Source organism: Dryobates pubescens, chromosome 17, assembly GCF_014839835.1.
Source record: "Dryobates pubescens isolate bDryPub1 chromosome 17, bDryPub1.pri, whole genome shotgun sequence".
Taxonomy (NCBI): domain Eukaryota; kingdom Metazoa; phylum Chordata; class Aves; order Piciformes; family Picidae; genus Dryobates; species Dryobates pubescens.
This window is the reverse complement of record NC_071628.1, coordinates 3,350,931-3,377,991: the sequence shown is the minus strand read 5'-3', so window position 1 is coordinate 3,377,991 and position 27,061 is coordinate 3,350,931. Positions and strand designations below refer to the sequence as shown.

Below are 27,061 nucleotides of genomic sequence, written 5' to 3'. Positions count from 1 at the left end.
TTAAGGTGCAACTGGTCTGCAATGGGGTTGCAAGTCACAGCCTCACAGGATGAGGAGCGGAGCAGAGACCTAGCAGCAAACAAAGAGAGCACGACGCTCCTGCTCCATCCTGGGGCCTGGCCGAGCCACAGGCAGGAGTGGGTGCAGGGCTGGGGGGAGCTGCAGCTCGGCTCTCCCACTGAGCAGCCTCCCTGCTCCCAGTTTGAGGGCACTGGAGAGCAAATGGTGCAAGGGACTCATCCAGCGCTGGGCAGAAGTTGCAGAAACCACTTGAATACTGGCCAGGTTTCTCCTGTTGCCATCAAGAGTCCTCAGTGGGTCCAGGCAGAGATAAGGGAGCCAGGAATAAAACTACTGAGTGAATCAGCTGAACGAACTGGCTACAACAGGAGATGCCCTTTTAACTACAGCAAACACAAGCCGAGGCTTGAGGAGCATGTCCTCCTTCCACCCAGGAGATGCCTGGCACTGGTGGCCAGGCAAGCGTGGGGCCATTCCCCACTGTTCCAGCCCCTTGCATCACCTTCTGCAACACAGAGGCCGTGGGCAGAGCAGGACATGCCCAAAAAGCAGAGCACAGCCCCAGCGAGCAGGAACCCAGCCCTGCTGTGCTGGCCAGGCTTGGCCCTGGCTCACTGCTCGGTGTCCTCACGAGCTCTGCTCTCCAGTGACAAAGCCACGTCAGTGCACGCCAGTGCCGCGGTGGCCATTTGCATCTCTGGGACCCGGGGGAGCGCTGGGGGCCCCTCAGCACCCACACTGCTGGGAGGAAGAGGAGGCGAGGAAGGTCCAGCCAAGACACGGTCCAGCAAGATCTCCTGACTGGTCCCACTGGCAGCACATTCTTCCCACGCACGAGCTGGGAAGGTGGAGGACCTGGCGCCAGCCGGAGGAGCTGAGGTCTGAGGACAACCCCACGCAGCTCTGACATCCAACCTCCGGCTGCCCCGCGCCGCCGTCTCATCCCCGGTTCCCTCCTGCTCCCCTTCCCACGGTGCGAAGGAGCAAACCTCTACAACAAGCACAACCAACACTGACTCAAGCACAGCAGTAGCACCCAGAGGGCGGCGGAGGCCCCCGAGGGAGCGGCGCTGCCCGGGGCCAGCTCCCGTGTCCTTTCGTAGAGGTGCAGCTTGTCTTTGTTGGAGTGAAGCATCTTCACATCCTCAAAGGCATAGTAAGCAGCCAGCATGAAGTTGACATCCCCGGTGGTGAGGAGGTCAAAGACGCAGGACTGGAAGTAGAGGTCCTCCACGGGCAGCTTTTCCCTGCACTTGGCCGTGGCCGTTTCGTAGGTGAACGCCTCGGGGGGGGCCGGCAGGCTGGGCCCCTTGCGCCGAGCGCGACCCTCGGCGGCCTGAGCCGAGCGGACGGCCTGGAAGTCAATCTGCTGGTTGAGAGGACAACCACGCAGGCACAGGTAGAGGCCCTGGCTGTCCCGGTCCTCCACGGCGTTGACCACCTCCTCCGGCATGCGCACGGCGAAGGTGAGGTAGCGGCCCACCTGCCGCACCACGATGGTGGTGCCGATGTACTTGGCCTGGATCTCGATGTGCTGCCCTGACACCTTCTCCGTGATCTTCAGGCTGTTTGCCCCGTGCTTGTCCCCCCCGTTCCTGGAGCCGTCGGCAAAGGCAGCGGGCAGCTCGTCCATCTCCGCCTGGTACACTTTCTGCTCCACACACTCCTGGAAGCTCTTGAAGATGATGGTGAGCTGCAGGGGGAGGCAAAAGGCAGCAGGGTTACAATGAGCAACGACCGCCTCAGAGCGCACAGCCAGCACCAGGAGCAGCAAGGGAAGCGAAGGAGGTTATCTGCTCAGCAGAGCCAGGAGCGGAGCATGGCCAGCTGCTTCATCCTAAGAAGCTCCCCAGCTTTTAGGCACCCAGACGTGGCCACCTTGACTCAGGACAGGGATCAGGACACTGTGCATGGAGTCAAGACCCAGAGGCTGGACTGAAAGGTACCACCTGGATCCATCCTGTTATCTCCAGGCCCAAGATAGGAGCTCCTTTGTAGCTGGAGCTGGGTGGAGCATGGCTCCTCACAGGCCTGCAGTGGCATGCCCACACACGCAGCACTGTCTTGCCTCCAGGGCCTGGCAGATGGCAGAGGGGGATGAGCCCTGCCTCCCCTAGGTGAAGCTCCTCTGGCTCCCATGGCATTTAGATCATAAGGCTGGACCTCCTGTCCCTCGACACTCACTGCCCAACAGCCTTTGCCTCTGGGCCCCAGAGCACGTTGTGCTCCCTCTCAGCCACACGCGTGTGCCCCACGTTGGCAGTGGGCAGGCCCTTCCGGGGGCAGTATGGGTGTGGACTGAGTCCAACGCTGCTCTGCACCCTTGGCTGGGCTCAAACACAGGTCCCTTGCTGCAGGAAGGATCCTGCACCCCCTTCCAAGAGGGAGAAGCAGTAAGTGGGACCTCCTGCCACATGGCCCCAACAAAGGAGTAGACTGAGACCTGGTAACAGTGGAGCAGGGCTGGAGGAGAGATGGTTCCAGCAGCTACAGGACAGCTATACCTGAGGTAGGGTGGGAAAAACTTGAGGCTCTCCAAGGACTGGGCTGAGTACGAGGGTGGGTCCCAGCACCTCTGCTTCCAGAGGTGCTGGTGAGGAATCCAGAGCTGTCCAGAGCCCTGGCAATGTCCCACTCTCCCCCTGAATGCCCAGATGTTCCCAGTCCTTTATCAGCCCTGCTATCCCTTTCTCACTCATGTCATGAGGCACCACCTTGCCCTGGGTTTCAGGCTGGATTACCCCTTGCGTGGACCTCCTGCTACCTCCTCTGGGTCCAGCTCAGGGTAGACCAGAGAACACAATGCAAAACCACAAAGAGCCCCAGGCACTGAGAGGCTCCCATCCCTTCCAGCAGCACACGGTCCTCTAGCAGTGACCCAGTAACGCTTCCCACAGCTCATGCTGCACATCTCATGACTAATCCCTCCTCACCACAAGCCTGTGAGGCAGATAACAGCTGAAAAGGCTCAATTAAGATAGTGATCCTGGGATCCAGCTGAGAAACTGCAGGTCCCTGGGGTCCTTAAGTACCACTTTCCTCAAGCCAAGCTTCCTTGCAAAGGTCACATCCAGAGCCGAAAGTAGTCCCTGTCCCGCATCTGCCTCTCTTCTCTCTGCACGAGCAGAGGGAAGCAGAACTCCCAAGCACAGTGGGACAGGACACCTTCCAAAAGCAAGAGGCTGCCTCCTGCTGAGCCTCCATTTTTTGGCACTAAAAGTGCCTTGCTAACTTTAGAGCTTGTGCACCAAGAAGCATGCTAACAGTTAAGCAGCTCCGGGTCTCTCCTGAAGTTGAGGCCATATCACCCAAGTCCTGCCGTACCACAGCAGCACATTTTCACTTGGGTTTTCTCAGTGTTTGCCTTGTACCTTCAGGATGTTTATTTATGCTGACAAAGCACCTCCAGAACAGACTGTGCCCCACAAAATGCCTTGACTTGGCTGCAAACCACAGAGACAATTATAAGCCTGGCCAGAGGGAAAGGCAACGTGAGGATCTCAGCTCCCTCCAGGCTTTTCCCTGCAAGCTGGTGCCTCTGTGGAGGGCAGTCCTGGGTTTGCTTGGACCTTGGGTATCCCCCACAAGCTGTCATATCATTCCTGGTCTGGCTGCTCACAGCAACCTGGAGTCTCCCAGGTGGGAGCCCTCTTAATTTGCAATCCCCCACTCTGGCCATGGTGTCCCCCTGAGCTGTGGATCTCAGCCTGCTACCCACGACAGGGCTGGCTGCCCTGGAGGTGGGGACAAAGGAAGGATGGGCATCTGACATGTGGGGCCAGGCGCTCAGATTCAGAGGGGAAGTGCAAATGGTGGAGGAGAGAGCTGGCAGAAAAGCAAAGCTGTTCAGAAGCAGCTCTGCCCTCGCCCGCCTCTGCTCGCGGGGACATGCCCCAGGCTCACCTTGCTGGTGGCGGTGGCCGTGGAGCCAGGCAGCACCGGCGTGTTGGTGACCTGGACGTTCAGGTAGTTATTGTCTATGAGCGGCCAAGCCCCTTGCACCTTGCAGGTTTGGAAAGTGTCTGTGAAAGTCCTGAGGTGGGGGTCCCCAAAGAGCCCACAGTGGGTGTAGTTGGGGGTGGCCGAGTGCTTGTGGAAGCTCTTCTCGTAGTGGCAGATCTCGGGGCTGTCGGAGCGCTCCTGGCTGTCGCCGGGGGGCAAGGTCCGGAGGCGGGGCTGGGAGGTGGGGCCATCCTTGGAGCAGTTGTGCTGCACCATCAGATCCTCTATGCCATGCACGGCGGAGTGGTAGGCCAGGTCGCCCCTGCAGGTGCGGGCGGTGCGGCGGGTGCAGTGCGCGTAGGCGCGCAGCGCCGTGCAGAACTCGGGCGCCTCCTCCGTGCCCGGGGCGTGGGAGCCCGACGTGGCCGCCCAGAACTCAGAGTTGCACTTGAGGATCTTGCATGGAGATGTCACTGCGGGAGGGGAGGGAAGCACAAGGTGGTCAATCAATGCTTGCACGCCTGCATGGAGGACATCCAAGCCCACCCCCAGCGAGGCAGAGTTTGGGCTCTTGTCCCACAGCCCAAACCCATGACAGTGGCTTTACCCCCAGCAAGAGGTCAGTGTCTCCCCCCTGCAGCCCAAACCCATGACAGTGGCTTTACCCCCAGCAAGAGGTCAGTGTCTCCCCCCTGCAGCCCAAACCCATGACAGTGGCTTTACCCCCAGCCAGAGGTCAGCATCTCCCCTCTGCAGCCCAAACCCATGACAGTGGCTTTACCCCCAGCAAGAGGTCAGTGTCTCCCCCCTGCAGCCCAAACCCATGACAGTGGCTTTACCCCCAGCAAGAGGTCAGTGTCTCCCCCCTGCAGCCCAAACCCATGACAGTGGCTTTACCCCCAGCAAGAGGTCAGTGTCCCCCCCTGCAGCCCAAACCCATGACAGTGGCTTTACCCCCAGCAAGAGGTCAGTGTCTCCCCTCTGCAGCCCAAACCCATGACAGTGGCTTTACCCCCAGCAAGAGGTCAGTGCCTCCCCTCTGTAGCCCAAACCCATGACAGTGGCTTTACCCCCAGCAAGAGGTCAGTGTCCCCCCCTGCAGCCCAAACCCATGACAGTGGCTTTACCCCCAGCACGAGGTCAGTGTCCCCCCCTGCAGCCCAAACCCATGACAGTGGCTTTACCCCCAGCAAGAGGTCAGCATCTCCCCCCTGCAGCCCAAACCCATGACAGTGGCTTTACCCCCAGCAAGAGGTCAGTGTGTCCCCCCTGCAGCCCAAACCCATGACAGTGGCTTTACCCCCAGCAAGAGGTCAGTGTCTCCCCCCTGCAGCCCAAACCCATGACAGTGGCTTTACCCCCAGCAAGAGGTCAGTGTCTCCCCCCTGCAGCCCAAACCCATGACAGTGGCTTTACCCCCAGCAAGAGGTCAGTGTCCCCCCCCTGCAGCCCAAACCCATGACAGTGGCTTTACCCCCAGCAAGAGGTCAGCATCTCCCCTCTGCAGCCCAAACCCATGACAGTGGCTTTACCCCCAGCAAGAGGTCAGAGTCTCCCCCCTGCAGCCCAAACCCATGACAGTGGCTTTACCCCCAGCAAGAGGTCAGTGTCCCCCCCTGCAGCCCAAACCCATGACAGTGGCTTTACCCCCAGCAAGAGGTCAGTGTCTCCCCCCTGCAGCCCAAACCCATGACAGTGGCTTTACCCCCAGCAAGAGGTCAGAGTCTCCCCCCTGCAGCCCAAACCCATGACAGTGGCTTTACCCCCAGCAAGAGGTCAGTGTCTCCCCCCTGCAGCCCAAACCCATGACAGTGGCTTTACCCCCAGCAAGAGGTCAGTGTCCCCCCCTGCAGCCCAAACCCATGACAGTGGCTTTACCCCCAGCAAGAGGTCAGTGTCCCCCCCTGCAGCCCAAACCCATGATATTGGCTCTACCGCGTGACAGGGCCTTGCTCACCAGATGTGACCCAACTCTCATGACCCAATTTTCATGCATCAAAGTCAAAGAAACCAACAGGATTTGCCCCAGTTTAAGCCACAAAGGGTCAGAGCACCCAGCATTCAGATGAATGCTCCTGGAGGGGAAAGCCAGAGTGTAGGAGAATAGGACGCATTCATTAGCAGGCATAAGGCAGGACCACTAACATGGGGCGAAAGGCAAGGAGGGTTTCAGTGCCTTGTTAGGCTCTGGCATTCAAAGCTCTGTGCTGCCTCAATTACTGTGCCTAGTGTCCAGATTCAGATCCATGAGGCCAAAATTCTGACTGCCTCCCACTTCCTCCTCTGTGGGCCAGGGGAAACCCAGCCCTGGCATGACCATTGTGCCCTAGCCACGTGCCAGTTTGCAGAGGTCAGAGCAAGATGTGTGCCATGACCAATGCTGCAGCAGAGCCAGCAGCCACCCCACCACCCTCAGAGTCACAGCAGTGCCAGGAAAAGAGCCTGCCCATGTCCCTGTGCCCCCCTGCAAAGAAGCAGGAGACAAACCCCCTCTTTTTTGAGCACTGTGTGGCTCTGCCCAGCCCTGGGAGTCTGTTCCCCATCACGGCCCACTGAGAGAGAACAAGAGGTGGAGGAGAAAAACCGGCATGGCAGGGTGTGGGGATGCCAGCTGAGCCCTCACCTCCCCTTTGCACCCGCCTTGCATTGCCCACGCAGAGATAAAGGCAGGGCCTTGCCTTTGCCAGGCTCAACCAGAGCCCCAGTGCCCCCTGGCAAGGCAGAGGAAGGGCAAAGAAATACTGGATCCTATCTCCCCCCACTCCCAGCATCTGTTCCCTGGGGCAGTGGCTTCCCTAGAACAGACTGGAAAGCAGCTGTGTGAGAAGCACACGGCCACCGCTGAGCATCACACGGGCACTGCTCTGCCTGCAGCAGTCCGGAGCTTTGCTGGGCCAACCCAGGCTCACACCTCTTGAAATTCACTGTGTTTTCCTTCCTGTCCTCCTCAATCAACCCCCTCTGAGGGTTTGGAGACAGGATGGGCTCAAGGCACATTAGGCAGCAGAAGGACAAGCAGCAAAGCCCCACCACCGCCAGATGCTTTTGCGGTGCCTCTTGCAGGCGTGCATGCACGCTCCTGTCTCGGGGTTTGTTTAGAAGGAGGCTGGCAAGGCAGCTGTGCCAAAACCATTTCACGTTTGTTTAAGAAGAAAGTTACAAAACCCAGTATTGTTACAGGGCAAACAGTGTGTTTTAAACATCACAGTGCTGGAAACCTAAACACAGTTGGTGCTGGAAAATCAGAACAGGAGACCGAGTGGTAAAACACTAAGCAGCTCAGCTTTAGGAAACAAGCCTGTCTCCTCTCCCTTTCCAAGAAGAGTGAAGTGCAAATAGGAAATGGTGACAGGTTCCTCACAGCTTTAAAATTCATGTTTAATAAGCTCAGATGCTAGCAACAGCACTGAGAAGTGTTTTGTCTTGGCAGCAGTCCACTTAAACCTGCAAGAAGCACTGTGGAAAGCCTTTAACTTGTCACAGAATTGCCAGGTTGGAAAAGACCTTAATATCATCGAGATCAACCAGAACTCAGAACCACAGAAACACTGAGGTTGGAAAAGCCCCTCAGGATCACCAAGTCCAATCCAGAACCCTACTCTACAAGGTTCACCCCTAAACCATATCCCCAAGCACCACATCCAAACCACCTAGACCCAGGGTTGGTGACTCCACCCAGGCAGCCTATTCCAATGCCTGACCACTCTTGGTGGGAAAAAGAATTCCTCCTGGTGTCCATTCTAAACCTGCCCTGTTGCAGCCTGAGGCTGTTCCCTCACACAAACTCAACCTCCCTGCACACAGAATCACAGAATGTTAGGGGTTGGAAGGAAGCTCTAGAGATGACCAAGTCCAAACCCCCTGTCAAAGCAGGATCACCTAGAGCAGACAACACAGGAAAGCATCCAGGGAAGGAGGCTCTACAGCCTCTCTGGGGCAGCCTGCTCCAGTACTCCATCACCCTCACTGTAAGAAGGGTCTCCTCGTGTGAAGGTGGAGCCTCCTGTGGTCTAGATGGCGTTCAGTGCAGGGGATGATGGCACAGAGCAGCACGGTGGGGAGTGACGTGAGCCAGCATGCTTGAGGGCAGGGGCAACGCAAGCAGCAGCATTCCTGGGGCGGATGTGGGTTTATCGGGGTGGAAAAGAAGGAAATTGCATCTCACCCCATCTGATGAAAGATGCAAGTGTAGCTTTGCCAGGAGCCTCCCAGTGGAGACAGCAGTCAAAAAAAGTCTGCAGGAGTGTGACCAGCGCTGCCACTGCTGGTTATCCCAAACGGTTGTGGCACTGGGCAATTAAAATCACTCCGCTCCCAGTTATGTTAATGCACAGCTCCAGGGTGCCTGGGGGCTGCATGCAGCTGAACACGCTGTCACTGCAGACAACAGAGCCCCAGGAGCAGCTGCAGGACATGACCCTGGACGTGCAGGACCCACACATCCCAGTTTCACCTGACAGCTTGCTAAGGCCCCCGGAGACACCGTGCAAAGCACCTCATCCTGCGAGCACCGCTTCGGCTGCTACAGCCCTTCAGCTGCTTTGCAGAGAGGAGATTTCAGCAGGAGTAAGGCCACAGTGTGTTGCTCTTTAAGGACATGCTCTGTTCTCTGCCATCAGCAGATGCAGGCACGAACGGTGGTAGCCTACAGGCTGCTGCTGCCAAACAGCTCCCCAGCACCCTGGTGCTGAGCACCCCTCACCGTGCGCTGCCCAGGGTCACACAGAACTTTGTAAGGTACTGAGTTAAAAAACTCCCAGGCAAAGGGAGGGCAGGGAAGCCCATCTCCATCCTCCCGGAGCCTGAAGGGGGAGTGTTCCTCTTTAAGATGCTATCGCTGGGTCCTGGCAGCAGCTCCTTTCGCTCTGGGCCCCATATAAGGCCAGGTTTCCAAAGCCAGGTGCTGCCGTGGCACAGGGGGTGTGCCAGGGGGGCTGCCCGCACCTCGCCTTTCACACAGACCTTCTCCCAGCCACAGCAGCGGCCACCAGCTCTGGCAAACCCTGACCACACCTGATAAAGGCTGAGCAAACAGGACCCTCTCCCCCTCCCAACAGGCATGCCTTGCCTTGTCCCCTCTGGCAGCAGCCTTGGCACAGTGGTGCAGGCTCATTTGTAGCCAGGCCAAGAAATGATGTTTATTCAATTCTGCATAATCTATTTTCCATCGACTCACAATGGATCTGTTTTTCAACCACAGATGACTTAGCACAGAAACAAATCCTCTCAAGCAGGAACCCAGCAAGGCTCTCCTGGGATCTCTAAGATAGCCCCAGGTCTGGATGATGCCACCACCCTTCTCCATCACAAAGGGTCCTTCAGCCCCTCCTAGCCCAGCCACCTCCCAACCTCCCCATCATCTTTTCCTTTCAAGGGTTTGGTGCCACTCAAACCAGAGACAAACTTTCCTTCAGTATATTGAAACCAATGGTTTTATACAACAGCTCAGGTTGGAAGAATCATAAGAATTGTCAGGGTTGGAAAGGACCTCAAGGATCAGCCACTTCCAACCCCACTGCCATGGGCAGGGACACCTCACACTACAGCAGGTTGCTCAGAGCCACATCCAGCCTGGCCTTAAAACCCTCCAGGGATGAGGCTTCCATCACCCCCCTGGACAACCTGTGCCAGGCTCTCACCACCCTCATGGGGAAGAGCTTCTTCCTAACATCCAATCTGAATCTATCCATCTCTAGTTTTTTTCCCTTACCCCCAGTCCTATCACTCCCTGACACCCCCAAAAGTCCCTCCCCAGCTTTCTTGTAGCCCCCTTCAGGTACTGGAAGACCACAATTAGGTCTCCTTGGAGCCTTCTCTTCTCCAGACTGAAGAGCCCCAGCTCCCTCAGTCTGTCCTCCTAGACCTTAGAGATCATCTAATCCAACCTCCCTGCCACGGGCAGGGATGCCTCTCAACTAGACCAGGTTACTCAAGACCCCATCCAACCTGGTTTCAGAAAGTTTAAAGGCAGAAGAAATCGTTCAGTCACCTGGGCTAAGACAGCTCCCCCTCACCCACAGGTAGCCTGGTGCCCCATGCCTGCCCATGAGGACCTCCCTGGTCTGCAGGGTCTCAAGAGCCTCCCCCCCCTCGGCGGGCTGTTTCAGGAGTTTATCACCTTTACAAAACACTGGCCTGGGTTCTAAGTGGATTTTATCTGCCTTCATTGTAAGGACATGAAAAAGCCCAGCGATTTTCTCCAAGGCAGTTAAAGGTCCGTTAGTGACCAGCCTGTTTCCCACACAGATACTGCACGCCGTAATCAAGTCACTTGTCAAGCCTCTAGATAAGCTAAACGGTTTGCACTTTAAAGTCCTCACTGAAGGTGTTTGCCCAGCCCCACCATCAGACCTTCTGCCGGCAGGCTTGTTTCCTGCCAAGCCTACCACCTGATGGGCCACACTGCTGTGGGACAGCTCGCTGCTCTCCTGAGCCCACCTCCTTCCCTGCCACACCGCACCACAGCGGGCACCAAGGAGGTGTTTAAGGCCAGGCTGGATATGGCTCTGACCAACCTGGTCTAGTGTGAGGTGTCCCTGCCCATGGCAGGGGAGTTGGAACTAGATGATCCCTGAGATCCCTTCCAACCCTAACAAATCCATGATTCTATGTGCTGTGACCTTTTCCAGAGCTCCCAGTCTGCAAAGCACTGCTCCTCCAAGCCAGCAACCATCCTGTGGTCCACCCACCCCAGGTTGCTGCTCTCACTTGCTCAGGAGCCTTGGGGTATGACACAAGTGAGGTCCTGCTGCTCTGCCCCTGTCATAGAATCATTTTGGATGAAAAAGACCTTTAAGATCATTGTCACTGCTGTGTTATATTGCACACTGTTAAATTAAGTGTTCAAACATATTACACACACACACATCCAACTAACAGCCCTTTAATTATCATTGCCCCCTATTTTCCTTTCAGCTGGGGTCAGGTCACCTGGATTTCAGTTCAGCAAATCATGCTTTTCCAGTAAACAAGCACAAAGAAGACCCAAAACGATTCATCTCTTCTCCTCCAACTTCTACAGCAAAGAGAATCTGGGAATGAATTTCATTGAATCCTAGAATGGCTCAGGGTGGAAGGCTCCTTAGAGATCATCTACTCCAACCTCCCCACCATGGGCAGGGACATCTCTCAACGAGGCTCAGCTGCTCGAGGCCTCAGCCAACCTGGCCTTGAACACCCCCAGGGAGGAGGCAGCCACAGCCTCCCTGGGCAGCCTATTCCAGAGTCTCACCACCCTCCTACTGAAGAACTTCTTCCTCAGCTCCAGTCTAACCTTGCTCTCCCTCAGATTCAAACCGTTCCTCCTCGTCCTGTCTCTTGACACCCTCACTGTGCAGCCTTCCTGTAGGATCCCTCCAGCTATTGGAAGGCAGCTCTGAGGTCCCCCTGGGCTCTTCTCTTTTCCAGGCTCAACACCCCCAGCTCCCTCAGCCTGTCCTCACAGCAGAGGTGTTGCATCCCTTGAGTCATCTTTGTGGCCTCCTCTGGACTCACTCCCACAGCTCTGTGTCCTTCTAACGCTGGGGACACCAGAACTGGACGCAGTACTTGAGGTAAGCAAAAGCCAATGTATTCAGTAAACAAAAGCCAGTTCTTTTAAGACTCTTGGGTGCATGTAAACCAGATCTGTTAATTTTCAAGTGCTCACTGCTTGGTCACTAAGGGGTTGGAAAGTATGTCATCACCCCCACGTGATGCAAATCCATCACCCCGCGCCCTCCCGAATGTATGGGACTGAAGTGTCGGCGTGCGAGCCCCACACATGCACTCAAAGGCTTTTTTGGATAACACAGTAAAGCCTAATTACCTTTGGCCTCAGATCTGAGCACCTAGGCTTAGGCTCCTAAACACGTATTTATGTAGGCAATCTAAATAAACATATTTATGCTGACACCTCGGTAACGAAAGGCACAGTTCTCGGAGGTGCTAAAGACCAGCGACATCTGCCAGCTGCAAGATGGGGGCTGCTCAGCTCCTGGGCAGACAGCAGCCACCACCAGCACCAAAACCACCCCACAGGAGACTTAAAAAAAAAGGAAAAAATTAAGGAAAAAAGAAGTATAAAAAGATCACAATGCTCTCTAAAAACCTGGCTGATGACACCTCTTCCAGCAAGACTTTAGGAATCCAAAACAAAACTAAAGGGGATGAAAGACATCTGTCTGGACTCTCTGTGTCCAGCCTCTTGCACTTCCCCAGTGGGCAAGTCTGGCCATGCTGGACTCGCATCTTGATGCCTGCATGGGCTGGGAGACCAGACAGATAAAAAGAACAACTATTTTTTACAATGCAGGTGGTGAAACACCAGAATAGGCTGCCCAGAGGTGCTAGATGCCCCCTCCCTGTAAGTGTTCAGGGACAGTCTGGACAGGGCTTTGAGCAGCCTGGTCCAGTGGAAGGTGGGCTGGAACTAGATGACCTTCAAAAGTCCCTTCCAACCCAAACCATTCTGTGATTGTGTTTTACAACACACATCAAGCGGCGCCTCATCACACCAGGGAGAGAAGCAAGCCCATCAGTGCTGTCCACAGCCCTGATGGATGGGGTGTCATGGGCAGGGGCAGCCCTCCTGCAGCCCCACAGGGCACCGTGGGGTGAGGAAGACCCAAGGGCCACCTGACCCAAGCTTGGTGAAAGGATTTGTGCGGGATGGCAGCGGCGGGCTCTTCCAGCGACCTCCTTTGAACTGTTAATCAAGCACAATCTTGCAGAATAATAGCCTGGTTATTATTGCCTTGTTTGCATAACAAAGAGGCCCAATAAAACTGATTTGACTGTGCTCAGAGGGGGTGTGAAAGATCAGCCCTGAGAAAAAAGCTGCAGGAATGCAGCAAACTGCTCCAAAGCCTCAACCCAGGAAGAAAGACAATGCAATTTGCCATCAAGAAAAGCCCAATAGACCAATAAATTACCCATGTGCAAAGGGATTAGATCAGGTTTCAGTTGCACTGAAGTGGGGGAAGGACTGAGAGGAGGGAGCTGAAGAAGAAAAATAAACCTGACTCTCTTAAAGAGCTGGAGCTCATATTTTGCAAGGGCGTGCATGGAGAGACTGGCTCCGAGGGGCCACCTTCCACGCTAGAGCCTGGGGTTTGTGCTCGTTTCTCCCGGCAAAAGCAGCAGATGCATTAAATCCAGGCGAAGGACGTGCTGATCGAGTGACCCGAGATGTAGCTAAGAGCATCCCCCAATCCACGCAGCGCCTTTAAAACCAGTCCTTGTCCTGCTCAAGAGGATGCTGGAGCAAGGCTTTCTTCAGTTCTTTCAAGCCAAAAAAAGGGGCAGAGATGGAGTTTTCTCGTTTCAACCTGCGTCAATCACTAAAAGCATCCGGAGGACCTGCCACAGCCAACTCCCTTTTGTCCTCAGCACCGAGTTCACAGCCCCCCGTCTCTATTTCCCAGGCATCACAGAGACATGGGGCAAGCAGAGGCAGGAAAAGAGCACAGTCAGTGTCTTCACCGGCTACGGCAGGAACCGCTGGATGCTGCCGAAGGAGCCCTTGATTGTTCCTGTCACTTAGTCAGCTCTTCTGGCTGGGAGAGTCAGCTTACCGCTGACCCGGCATGCTTAGCGGGGATGAATGCGGCTCTCCCCAGCCCCCTCCGCCAGCACTGCTCCTCCAGCCTCACCTCCACGTCCCCAGGCAGGGAGAAGGCTGCGCAGACACCATCAGAGAGGCCACCGACCGTGATGTTCCCAGCCTGGAGTGGCTGCTGAGGCTGCTCTGGGAAGTAATGGAAAAATCCCGGGAAATTCAGAAGGCATGATGGGCTGCAAAGATGAACCAGCAGCAGCAACGCTGCAGACTTTGCTCTTAAAACTCCAGTCCCGAGATTCGGGTTGCAGGGTTGCCTTTGCCGCAACTGTTGAGCTTTCATCTTGCTGGGAGGAAGCAGCTCCAAGAGATGGTTCAGAGGATGCAGGTTTTGCTCCACCTTGAGCTGGTGGATGGAGGACAAAAGGAGGGAGGGAAGTGATCTTCTCCGCTTCTCCATCTGCAGAAGGGCGCTAACAAAGCTGGCTCCCCGCCACGGCGTGCTGTGGGCTGGAGAGCGGCGCTGGAGCTGCACACCTGACTCCTCCAGCTGGGGAGCACCCAGCCACTTTCACCCACAGTCCTCCGGAGCCAGCAAAGCTCAAGGGGAGCGGTCCCTTTTTCGGACGAGGATGTAAGGGCTTTCACCCAAGACAAGCCCAACGGGAAGAGAGCTGGAGTCACCCTCCTGCACCGAGCATCACCCTCGACTTCCTCCTGCAGCCCACACCACCCATGCTGCCCTCCCTCTGAAGCAGCCTTACCCATGCATGGCCACCTCTGCCAGCCACCCCCATCACCGAGCATTTCAAGTTTCCAGCAGGCATCACTCTCCCCACGCTGAAGCTGTTTTCCCAGGGTGCCTTTGAAGGCAGGGCTGCCACCCACCAGCGCCCGGGGCCCCCCAGGTGTAGCGGCGGGTCCCTCGCCCTCCTCCCCCTCGCCCAGGCCGCGGCAGGGCTGGCAGGGAAACGCTTTCCTGCTCACAGGTGTGGATTCCCTCTAGGAATAATCATCCCCGCTGTGCTCTTGTGAAATTTCAACCCTTCAAACGCAGAGGTAAATGAGACACGAAATGAGGAGATGGAGAAAAGCCCGGAGCACATAAATCTGGATGAGGCAAATTTATACAATTAAAGGCCTGCCAAAAACCTGCAGCAGCTCCGTCGGAGGCGTGCAGGGCGTGGGGTGGCCAACAGCAGCCCCACGAGCCCACCAGGCACCCAACTAGTGCTGGAGCTGCCCCGGAGAACTCTGGGGACCCTGGGGAAGCCCTCCTGCAGGCTAGGCTCCCACCCAGCGCTTGTTCTCCATAGAAGCCACAAAATCTGTTCCTCCTTCACAGACCTTCAGAGGTTTATTTAGTTTTAAATGCATCTGATGGGTAGCCCCTGCTGAGCTCAGGGATTAATTTTCAGAGAAAAAAGTAACTTTAACTGAAACACACCCCCACCCACCCACCCCCACCCCCAGCTCTCCACCCTCTAATCCCCAGCACACTGATGCTCTCAGATCACTGTGGGCTGGTAAAGCCTGGAGCCAGGATCCAACCCTAGAACGTCCTGCCACACGTCCTTGTCATCTCAGAAAAAGTGCTGGCTGGAGCGTGTCACACAGCAAGGAAAAAAGGTAGCTTGTCTGAAAACCAGAATGCCATAGATCATTACTAGGGCTTTGGAGACCAAAGTCAACAGCTGTCCAGGAAAGAGAGGAAACTGAGGGAGGAGAAAATACTTCAGGCTCAAGTGAAGCTTGCTCCCTGCCTGACCCATAAAACCCCTGCACAGGCAGGAACAGCGCTGCTCGCTGGGAACTAAAAGGCCAAACTCCCCTGGATGCTCCTGCAGCGGAAAGTGGGACTCAACGCTCTTCTGGGGCTCCACCCTGAAGGACTTACTGTTCCTGCATCTGCAGGGATGCCAGTCTCCAGCTGCCCCACACAGCAGGGCCAGGCCGTTAGACAGAGAGGCTCAGTCTGCGCCTACGAGGGCTGCGTGTGTGTAGGAGCCAGCTTGTTCTCCCGCAGTAAGAGCCCGATGACTTCATCAAGGGGATGGCATCTGGTTTTGCAGTTGGCCATAATTCAATTCTCCCCCTTGCTGCAGGAATTTCAGCTGGTGAAGCAGTGATTTACTCAGCCGGGCTGCACTTGAGTGCAAAGCAATCTTGAGGCTACAATCGAACGCCCTGTTATTTTGAGAGCTCATGGACAAGGGAATAAATATCCTCTTCTTCTCATGCCAGCAGTTACCAAGTGCAGGGGACAAAGCTTTTTAAAGGCATTTACAGGCTCTCCTCTTACAAGTGCACTCTGGGTGCTGTGCTCAGGGCCCTGCCTGCACAGCTCACTCTGGATCTGCACCATCCAGACAGGATTTGCCCAGACAGCCAGAAAAAGGCCAGGGTACTCCCTCGTCTTGTCCCACCACAGCTGCATCTCAAAACATCCTCCATCCTCCTCAAACTCCCACTTCTGGCTTGCAGCAGCCTTCAGTTCACCGTGGCCTCCTCCAACCCACTTGGGACTCCAATGCTCTTTTGGTCCTGGGTTCCCACACTCTCCCTTATTCCAAGTTTGGTGTCTACTCCAATGGGAAAAGTGTATCAAATGCAATGAAATTCACCCACATGAAGCAAACCCATGCCTTTGACTTTCACAGAATTAGAGTATCAGGCTGAAAGGGATCACAAGGATCATCTGGTCCAATCATTCCTGGGAAAAGCACAGCCCTTCCTTGCTGTTCCATTAGCAGTCATCCCTTGAGAGCTGCAGGGCTCAGCTGTGGGCTCCCCTGAAAGACTGATGGATGGGCTGAGGAGGGGCTTGCCCAGGCCATGAACTGCTCTGCCAAAGCCTAGGGTTACTTTATGGGATGCACCCACCAGGGAGCCAGAAGAAAGACCACAAAACTTGTCGTCGCTGGGGCCTGATCCAGTGCTGCAGCACAGCTCTCTGGGGACAGCAGGTTGGTGCAGAGACTCGGCAGAGCCCCCAGGTTAGGAAGTTTTTATGGCTGCCCAGCCCTGCGAGCACTTTCATGTGCACAGCTGTTCAGGCCACAAAGAAGGAAACCTCAGCCGTGGCCACAATTACCCCAAAGTCACTATTAGTATCCCCCTGTTCCCAGTAATCGAGGGAAAGGAATGTTGGGATTTTCTACGGGGAAAAAGCAACACATCTACATTAAATCGAGGCATCGTCTTCCAGCACTACAACGGAGCCTTGCTGGCCACGCAGAGAATTTCTGCTGAAGTATGAGAAGGGCTCCAAGTGAGCAACAAAATAGGGAAGCCAGAACATTCCCAGGTTTACATCTGAATCCCTCCCTTCTTCTCTGCCCCGACAACATCCCGCACAGGCGCGCTCCCTCCCTGCCGCCACCTTCCCCGGCCCCCAGCCCCGCTCCCCGTTCACGGCGCTGGGGAGATGTTGTTTTAACAGCCTCTAAGCCCCCCTTCTCAATTTCAGCTTAATGCTGCAATCACGTCCCTCCCTGCCGCTGAGACAAAAGCCATTTATCAACCGGTCCGGTACACCTTGAGCAGGGAAGGACCCTTTCCTGCAACCAACTGCATTGCCCAGCTGGACCAAGGGCAGGAAATCCCAATTGCTTTTGAAACAGCAAAGCCAAAGCGAAGTGGAGTATGAGGGAGAGACCAAAGCCCGACATCTGGAGCAAAACATCCACGGCCAGATTTTGAAAGTACAAGAGAGTACAAAAGGAATTTTTTTTGCAAGACGACTGAGCACAGCCTGTGCTGGGAGGCACAAGGGACTGTCTGCCAAGCACCCCAGGAAATCAGGGTCCCAGCCAGGACAGAGAACCCTTGAGCATCCAACACTAGGACTTGACACAAGACTTCTGCTGGGGAAACTGTCAGCAGAGGCCTGCTCTGCTCAAACCTCCTTCCCCAGCTGCCTCACGCTCAGTGGTCACCCTGACCCACACGGAGGGGACCCGCTCCAGTGCTCCCAGCCCAAGAGTGCTCGATGGTGGGGGCCGCCCAGGAGGCGGCAGGGTGAAGCCATTGGTGTGAGAGCGGCACAAGCGGGAATCCAGCCCAGAGTGTGCGCGTCGGGGGGAGTTTAAGCAAATAAATAAATAGGGCAGGACTCGGCGAGGCACTGATCCGACACGCCGAGCACCCACTTGGGCAGCCTCCAGCAGCCCCGCTCGCTCAGGGCTCTCAAGTGGGGGGCAAAGCTTCCTCAGGCCTGGGAACCTGCTGGGAGCCCGCAAATTCCCAGGAAGCACAGGAAAAAAAGGGGCAAAGGATACGGCAGGGAATAAACCCTCCCCCTTTTTTCCTACCTTCCCACCCCAAAAAAGCTTTTGCCGAAAGCCCCCGGCGTGCTCCCAGCCCCTGCACACGGGGAGCACCGTCTCTGCCTGCGCCCCGCTCCCGCGGGCTCCGGATTGCCTCGTTCTGCCAGTTCTTTGCACCTTATTTGACTGCTGAAGGCAGAATCAAACAAAGCAGGCAGCCAGATCTCCTATCAAGTTCTTTCTTGCACCGTAAATCTCACGGCCTCGACGCTTTGCAACTCAAAACGCTCCGAAAAGGGCGTTAAGCAACACACATGGGAGCAGCTCCAGAGTTCCCAGGGAAATTAAGAAAGAAAAGGAAAAAGGGGTTCAACCTCCAGCCTGCCGGGAAGTCCCCTGGGAAAAGTGGGGTCCAGAGCGACACCTCAGTGCTAAAGGGTAGTGCTGAAAAGGCTTCGCTTTCCTTCAGCAGGGCTGGGAGGGCAAGGGGGGGGGGGGGAGGAAGGGCATAAAGCAGTTATTTATTTATTTGCTGCATGTGTGTGCAAGACTGCTTCACCTACGGTTATGCAAAAGAAAGGCAGAGGCGATGAAAAAATTAATACATTAAAAAAGAAAAGAAAAGGAGGAAAGCTGTGCTGAACTAAAAAGATGAACAGGGAGGTTTAAGCGCTAGGGCTTTTCTTTCTCCTCCTTGCTCTCCTTTTTTTTTTTTCTTAACCCCCCTCGCAAATAAAAAAAAAAAAAAGGCTAAAAAAAAAAAAAAAGAGGTAAAGAAACTGGAGAGTTTTGGAAGGAACAAATCCGCCTCTGTGGACTGGGTTTCCCCTCCCCCAACAAAAACAAGCACTCAGGGCTTGAAGGAATTTGCAGGCAGAGATCTGCCAAAAACATTGTGAAAAACTATGGGGGATTCATTGGAAACAGATGGCGTTTTCAGCTGTAATTCTGAAATTCTCTCCTTTTCTGACACAATACAAACAAACTGGGGATGGGGAGGGGGGAGGCCGAGCCCAGCCATAGGTGCGAGCGGCCGGGGGTGCGCGGGGAAGGGCTCGCCCGGGGGAGCCGAGGCTTTGCCGGACCATTTGGTTGCCATCCCGCCCTCGGACAGCACAACAGCTCCCAGGGCCTGGTCGGGGAAAGTTTTCCAACGAAATAATGGCGCTGAGCCCCCCCAAAACCTCCCGCCCGAGGCCGGGGAAGGTGCAGTGTGGATCGGGGGTGCCCGTTCCGTGCCGCCCGCGCATCCTCCGCCGCGCTGCCCGCCCCAGGTGAGCCCCGGGGCTACGCTCCCCGCGGCCATGAGCCCCCCCCGGACACCCGATCATCCCAAATCACAAAGCAACGACCCCCTTCACCCCCTTCGCAACCGCTCCGGCTTTTCCCTTACTGGAGAGCTCGGAACGGGGACCCCCCCAGCGCATTCAAGGGCAGAAATCTGGCATCTGGGGTGTTCATGTGTGGGTCCCTCCCCGTCCCCCCCACTTCCTTTCAAGGCACAGCCGGGAACGGGAGGACAACGCAACCTGCCTGACGCTGTCAGAAACAGCCTTCGCCGGGAACTGCTTTGATTTCGACCACCTCCTTCCTTGTGGGATGAGGCAGCGGGGAGACAAAGAAGATGAGGTCAAGGAAAAACACTCACCGTAACTGCTTAGGGAAAAGGGGCTGGGAAGCGGGGGGGGGGGGGCACACGCACCCCCAAATCTGAGCCCCGCTTGCGTATTTTAAACATGTGGCAAACTGCTGCGAAGAGAGGGAGAGAGAAAGAGGCCCAGAGACAGGGGCAACGGAGGCGGCTATCCAAGGGCTGCGAGAAATACAAGGAAAAACGCTTCAAAATAAAGAGGCTGTTCCTTACCTGAAGGGAAGATGCAGAGAAAGACAGGGAGGATTTGGAAAAGTCCCAGGGCTGTGGATCCTGCCCCTCTCCCCATACCCATCCATCCAGCTCGAGCTTTAACCACTATCCTCTCCCTGGAAGAAGAGTTTAAAAAAAAAAAAAAGAAAAAAAATGGGAAAAAAAAAAAAAAGAAGAAAGGAAGGGAAAAAAACCAAACCAAACAACGAACCAAAACACGAACAACACAACAACCAGAAAAACACACAAACAAAAGGGAAAAAAATAAATGAATCGAAGGAAAGAATTGAAGAAGAAAAAAAAAAACCAACCCAAACCAAAACCAAAATTAAAAGCCCCACATGGCTGCGCGGAGCGACGCAGGGACGGGCGGCCCCAGCTCCGCGCTCCGGTGGCCCCCGCACTGCAAGATTACACAGACTTTTTTTTCTCTCCTTCTTCTCCGCCTCCTCCTCTCCTTCCCCTCCCATTACAAAACAGCCCAAACCATCAATCATCCCGGCAGCCTTCCAATGCCGGCATCCTCTGCCTGCGCCTCCTCCCCTCCGCCCGCCTCCCCGGCCATGCTGCTCTGGCGGCGGGGAAGGGGCGGGGAGCGGCCGCCCAGCGCCGCGACCATGGCGGGCAGCGGGCAAGGGAGAGCCTCGGACACCCGGGCGAGGGTGTTACTGATGGGGGTTGAGCCACCAAACCCTCCGGTGCCTTGTGGGCAAGAGAGGAGCGGTCCCACGCAGGGTGGGCTGCGGGAAGGGCTCTTGGGATTTTGCGTTGTGTCTCCCAGTCACGCATGGTAGCTCCATTGCGATTCGGGAGAAGGGCTTCTTCATAACCTCTTGGGGAGCATGCCCTCCCTGCTTCTCTCCCATGTGCCTAACAAGAGTGCTTTGGAGTTGCTCAAAACGAAGCCATTTGGAGCAAAAAGTCTATTGTATGGCAGAGGGGGGAAACTGAGGCAGGAGATGCTCGGCAGAGCAGGGATTGAGAGCCATGCTGTAGCCCCCAGCCCACTGAGGTATGGTCCTCTCTGCACAAGGAGCTCTGCCATGCCACTCCAGCCCTGGCTGCCTGGTAGGTGTGAGGATTTCACAACCTTTCCAGGTCATTCACCTGCACAGGCACTGGCAGAGGTAGAATAAACCCTGGTGACTCAGAAACAGCAAATGTCATTCATCTTTATCATTCGATTGACACTTCTCATAAAGGGAACAACTGCCAAGGCTCCTCAAATCCAGCTGCCAGCCCACTGAGGCCTGAGGGAGGGCACTGTGCTCTCTCAGGACCACTACAACAGCCTAGTCTGTACCACCAGCCCATGTATAGACCTGGGTCTTCAGCTTCACTGAGAGAATGTCTCACCATTGTGTTGGTACAATTGCCCTGGCATCACACTTTTAAGTATCCCTTAGAGATACTTTGGGCAGCCCTCAGGGCAGTCCTCGGAGCGCTCTCTCTGCTCATTGACCGTGTAGATAGAGCAGCAGCTTGGAACAGACATTTGCCTGCTGGGCTTCAGAATCCTGCTCTTCTCTACCTCCTGTGATGCCACAGCATAAGGAAACGGGCAGGCTGGATCTGCAGCCCCACCATGGGTCTGCTCCACCCTAGAAAGGGGTTAGGGAGGCATCCCCTTAACAAATTTCACACAAAAGATGTTTTAGCTACAGTAAACTAAGACAACTTCACTTCTGAATGAGAGTGCCTGTGGGTGTAATATGCTTAATGAATATGCTCTAACTTCCCTTTTACAGAGCATCAGCCCTCCTTCGACTGAGTGCCCCCCTGCCATCCTAATGTTTCATCTCCTTTTCACTTGGACATCCTACACAAAGAGTAAAAGGATGCTGGTTGTTGTACACAGTTCTTCTCCCAGTTCTGTAAATGCCCTCTAGCAGCAGCAGGTCTTTCTTCCTGCAGCTTGGTACAGGCCTCCTTGACTTTGCTTCTGGTTGTCCTTGGAAATCCCCTTCTCATCTGCCTCACCATCACCCATAAGGGTGCTTTCTGGAGTGATGATGGTAGCTGGACATTTCCAAGAAGAGCCTGTCATCTCCTCTGCTGCAGACTGAATCTGTGATTCAGCTACAACAGATCTCCCATGGAAGGTGAAGTGAGGAAGAGGAGATAGGAGTAAATATCTATGAAGGGATCTAACAACACTTAGCCACTTCTCAGGATCTGAGCCCCCTTGCCTCCAAATGAAGGAGGAGCTTCACTGGGGCTTTATCCAGGCTGCAACTGGAATTCAAATGCTGTAACTTTTCCATCTGGGACCCAGATGGGATCCAAAAATCCTGAAGCCTTGCTTGCTTGACCAGAGATCTGTCTTGGTCCTGATCTTCCTACATCTGCACGCAAGTGATGTCCACTAAAGTCAGAAGGAGCTCTGTGTGCAGAGGAGCTGCCAGACCGGGCTGAGCTGGGCAGAAGATGAAAGCTGGCAGGCCGGATCCAGACCTGTAGCTAAGGCAGTGTGGGAGGAACGCCTACTCGAAGCACCTCTTTGTGGGGGATGTCAAACAGGGGCAAATATGTCCAAACCCTGCCAGCTGCTGTTACCACCCAAGAAGAAATGCCTGCTGATGGGATGTGTAGGCAGCTGGAGCTGCAAGGGGCCTGGGGAAGCTGGAAGGAGCCTAGGGGGAAGGTGGGGGTGGGAGGGAGAGGGTCCACGCGCTGGGGAGAGCCCAGGCAGGGGACAAAGATCCAGGGGATGGCATTTCAGAACCCCAAGTCCCTTCCTCTTGCTCGCACTGTGTGCTGTTTGTTGCAATGCAGCTTTAGCTTTTAGTTCAGTCTGAAAAGCACCACTTCTGCTGCTATCCTGGCTGGTGAGATAGAGCATGATGTACTTATCTTTAACCCAAAAAATACCATCTGAATTAGGAACTTTTAAAATCCAGCTGCTAAATAGCTGCAGCGAGGCTGCTTTGGTGCTTTCGACCTGAAGTACCACTTTGGTATTGCCCTTTTGCGGCAAGCTGACACAGGGCAACAACAGGACTGGAATCCACTTTTGAAGCATTCTTTTTCGAACGAGACCCTTGCTGAAGCTTCTGCCTTTGCTGTAGGGAAAACTGCACTGCCATAAAGCAAGAGCCTGATGCCCCTGGCTCCAGTTTGGACAAATTTCTCCTTGCTTTTGCTCAGCTGCATCATGCATTGCAAATGGGATTGCTGTTCTTGGCACCGATCAAAGCAGCGGATTTCGCTGGAGAAAACAACAGATGTGTCCAAAGCGTAACTGCAGAGCAGGAAAAGGCCCCAAATAAGGTGTGATTCTGAAATCCTGCTCCTCCTTCCACGTTTTTCAAAGAACCTTCACCTTTTCTCATTAGCCGAATCAAAGGCTTTAAACGGCTTGCTCGAATCGCAGGCTGTGTGAAATCCGGATCGCTGCCTTGCTCGGTGGGGCTGTCTAGGCTTGCAAACACAGAGTGACCATGTTTCCCCCAGCTTCTTTCCCTTCTCCAAGGCCAGCTGGGGGCTCCCCGTTTCGGCAGCGCCGAGCCCGCCGCTCTCTGCAAACAGCGTGCGGGAAACCACCCACCGCTAAAATGCAAACACCTCCGAGGCACAGCGGAGCCCGGGCTGCAGCGGCCCCGCTCCGGGGGCAAAGGCGCCTCCCTGGTCACACACACGTTAATTCTTGTGCTGGGTGTCGTTACAGAGGCACGGCGTGCAAATCACGGCCGGGGTTAGCCGACAGCCTTCTCGGGGGTATCTGCAGGACAAGCGGGAAGATTCCCAGTTCCCAGGGGAAACTCAGCTGGGATCACTCATCTGAACTTCCCTCTGCCCTGCGTCATGCCATGCATGGCTGTGGGCTTCGATGGGGCTGAATGAGCGTGTCTAATTTGAGCCCTAAGGTTTACAGATGATCCTTCCCCTTACGGCCTTCCTAATGGAATTATTCACTACCTGTAATTATATGGTGAAAATAGTAAACATGGGCACTGGAACTAGCAGTTAGAGGAACGGATGTCAGGGCTCCTGGGCTGCTCCTGACTCTCCCATGAACTTTCTGCGTGGCCACTCTTCACACAGCTCTCTCCACATAGCTTCAGCACATGCCTTTGCCTGCTCTGCCTTGGGACAAGGTGTTCAGTGAACGCTGCCTGTGGCCTGGCTGGGATAAGATGGAATCACTCGTGAAGGAATCCAATGCTGAAATGTTCTGCAACGGCAGGGTTGGGGTGAGCAGCAAAAACCAAACTGCTCACTAAAGGGGGAAGAAACTACGTTTGTAGTGGAAACCCCCCAGCTGTTTTCTGAGGAGGCTGGACAACTGATCCCAAAATGCTTGTGGAAGTAAAACCAAACACCTGTGCTCTGGAAAAGTCTAAAGAAAAAAAACCCTGAACAAGAAGCAACAAAAAAAACCCCAAACCCAATTCATCTTTCTGCAGTGACAGCCACACCTCTGATGTTTGCAATACTGCAAAATGCTGCAGCTCACTTTAAAAACCTTCCTTTTCCTCATAATTTAGGCTTTTTAAAATCATTTTACAGTTTTCCTGGCTGACAGCCCAAGGAGATGCTCCCCCTGAGCTATGCACCTTGAAGATGCCAAATATGCAGCTAAACCTTTCCTCCTAACCTGTTGCCTTGCAGTAGAACGCCTGGTGGAGCAGTTGACAGGAGAAGTGTCCCCCAAGGTCTTACTAGTGCCCTGCTCTGAACTTTCACACTAATGGGACAGGCAGAGGAGATGGCATGGAGCTGGGCTTTGGGAACCAACTCACTTCTGTGTGGCAAAGAGCAGAGAAGAATCTGCTGGTGCAGCTAATCTGCCTCCCCACAGCTGCCCCTGTGAACATCAGACACACCAGTCTGGTACAAGAGGCCAGAGGGTTGAAAGTGGAACAAAATACAGCTTTGTCACACCGATACATAAACCAATGCTTTGTTGACTTGCATCTTTGCACCCACAGATTAACTCAGAGCAGCCCCAGCTGAAGTCACTTGCTGTGGGCTCTCTGTTCAGAGTGCCTGCTCCATGCTCACAGCCATAAAAGTCACCTCTTAATGCTCATACCCAGCCAGGCTGGACCAGGGAAAGATGGGCTGGTGGAAAACTTCCAGTCTCACCCATGACAGAAAGCAAAACAAGCAGGGATATTTGCAGGCAAATAAGACTTTTTTGACTGGGGGCATTCATTCGTGTCTCTCCCTCTCCCTTGCTAGCAAAGCCCTGTGGGGTGAGGCCTGACTCCTACACATGGGAGCCTGTAACCATCCCTTGTTCGGCAGTGTTTGGAGGGCTGGCTGGAATTCACCATCTGTATATTTAGTTCTCTGCAGGGAGCTGGTCTTCCTGGCCCAGTCTCCTGGTTGGGGTAAATATCAAGCAGTATCTCTGTAGTGTATCTTCTTCACATCTGGGCTGCCTTCTAAAAGGAAATAAAAATGCAGTGTGCTGGGAGGTGCCCAAGAGCAAGTTCAAATGGCCAAATGTCAGCTCAGCAGAGAAGATGGATAAGTCTGAACTGCCAAAAAGTGAACAGCACAGAGCTGCAGAGAACTTGGGTGTTCATCAGCAGAGACAGAAACAAGTCTGTGCAATGGGACAGTCTTCCTCTCCTGCTTTTAAAAGCTACTGGTATCTGGAGAAAGTGCAAGCACAGCTCCCCAATTCCACCCCCACACCCCCCCCCCCCCTCTAACCTACAGGTCAGCTAAGGACATCTCCTGGACCTCATCTGAAGGTGGCAGATGGCATCAAGTGTTTGTAGATCTACATCTTCAGCCCTTTGAGAATGGGATGTTTGAAACACCCTATGGAAAAAACCAACTGTGAAACCCAACCACCTTTCCCAGGTCCTCTTCTGTCAACTCCTGACAGTAGTGGCCAGAAATGTAACTCGCTGCAGGACACCTCTCCTGGGGTTTCAGTCATGAAACACTAAGTGACAGCGTCAGCAGCTCATGGAAAAGTTTTTCCTGAACATCTGAGAGATTCCTTCTCATGGGAAAAAAAAGAAAGAACACCTAAACCACCCAACAATCTTAATCCAGCATCTCTATAGGTATTTCAATAAATAAACCAGGTATTTCTGTAGAGTTGTCTTGGGCATGTGTCCCACTCAGGGCTGGATTTGGGGCAGAGCTGGGGCGAGTTTGGGCGGGAGCTGGGGCTGGAACTAGGGCTGGGGCTGGAGCTGGGCTAGGACTGGGCTGGGCTGGGGTTGCTAGGCTGGAGCTGGGCTTGGGGCCGGGCTGGGCCCCACTGGGTGGTGCTGTTATCCCTGCACCGTCTGCAAAAGTATCCAGTTTATAAAATAAATGCAATCCAACGCCGCCTGTAACCACATGACATAACAGCAGCTTGCGAGCGCCCATTAAAATCTCAATTTGGGGAAATTGATTCTACCTCTGAGCAATTGCGATGCAATTACTCCAACAGGCAGCAATCAAGAATCACATCAAAACAACACCAAACTTTCATCTCCTGCCTTGCAACCACACCACAACACAAAGCACCTGTCTTGCAAACACAGCCCGGCTTCCTTAAACCTATAGAATGTTTAGGGAGGGCAGCGTGCAGGTCCCAAGAGTGGAAGCAAGCCTCAACAGGGGGCCCCTCTGCCTGGTGCCTCTGCAATGTTCTGAGCTGGGGGCTGTATTTGCCCCCCTCCCCGACTTCTGGCTGGAGGTTATGGGCTATTCACTGATGGCCTCTGTCTACCAGCAGCAAAGTCTTCCCTCGGCCAGCCATGCTGCAGCGACCCGTCCTCTCCCTGCACACAGATGTGGCCATCCCTGCCAATGCCCCACATCTGTCCAGCTGTCACCCCCTTCTTTCCCTCGGAGCTTGCCTACACCCCAGCGCTTCGCAACCCAGCGGGAGGGATGGGGAAGCTTTGTGTCTGCAAACGAAGCGCTCCGATCTCGATAAGCGCGACCAGCCCCGTGATGAGCTACCCAACGGGAAGGGGCAAATAACGGGGGAGGGTACTGCCAGTTCTCATCCCTGGGCTGCAAGGAATTATCAGACTGACTTGGCCCAGCAGGGCGCATTTTGAGTGGCGGCCACCCGAAGGGAGAGTAAATGAACACCCGCATGCACGCCAGGCTGGTGTCAAGCCGGACAGAGGGAGCGAGCTGGGCAGAGAACATGGGAAGGAATAATCGAGGGTTCTTATCGGAAGGGCTCGGGTGGGAGGGAGGGAGGAGGCAGCCGGGGTCCGATAGCGACAGCCTCAACAGGTCCCGCGGAGGAAGGGCCATGCAGGGAGCCGGGGGGGGCCCGCGCAGCCCCCCACCGCCGCTTACCTTAGCGGCCGCATCAGCCTCTCCAGCCCGCCGCGGGGGTCGGTGCGGGGAGCGGCAGCTTTGTTGTTGTGGGGTTTTTCTCTCTCTCTTTTTTTTTTTTTCCAGGTGGGGTAAATAAAACAAAGATAAAACCAAATCAAATAAATCCGAATCAAA

General features: G+C 54.8%; 1 protein-coding gene across 1 annotated transcript; it reads right to left on the bottom strand.

The window, feature by feature from the left end:
* Window positions 1–710: 710 nt before the first annotated feature.
* On the bottom strand, window positions 711–27,061 carry RGMA (repulsive guidance molecule BMP co-receptor a). Its single transcript, XM_054169139.1, has 4 exons — window positions 26,906–27,061; window positions 19,634–19,749; window positions 3,925–4,436; window positions 711–1,714 (listed from the first exon to the last, which is right to left on the bottom strand). Exons 1-4 carry the CDS (start codon window positions 26,917–26,919, stop codon window positions 1,013–1,015), a joined length of 1,344 nt encoding a protein of 447 aa, XP_054025114.1. The 5' UTR covers window positions 26,920–27,061; the 3' UTR covers window positions 711–1,012.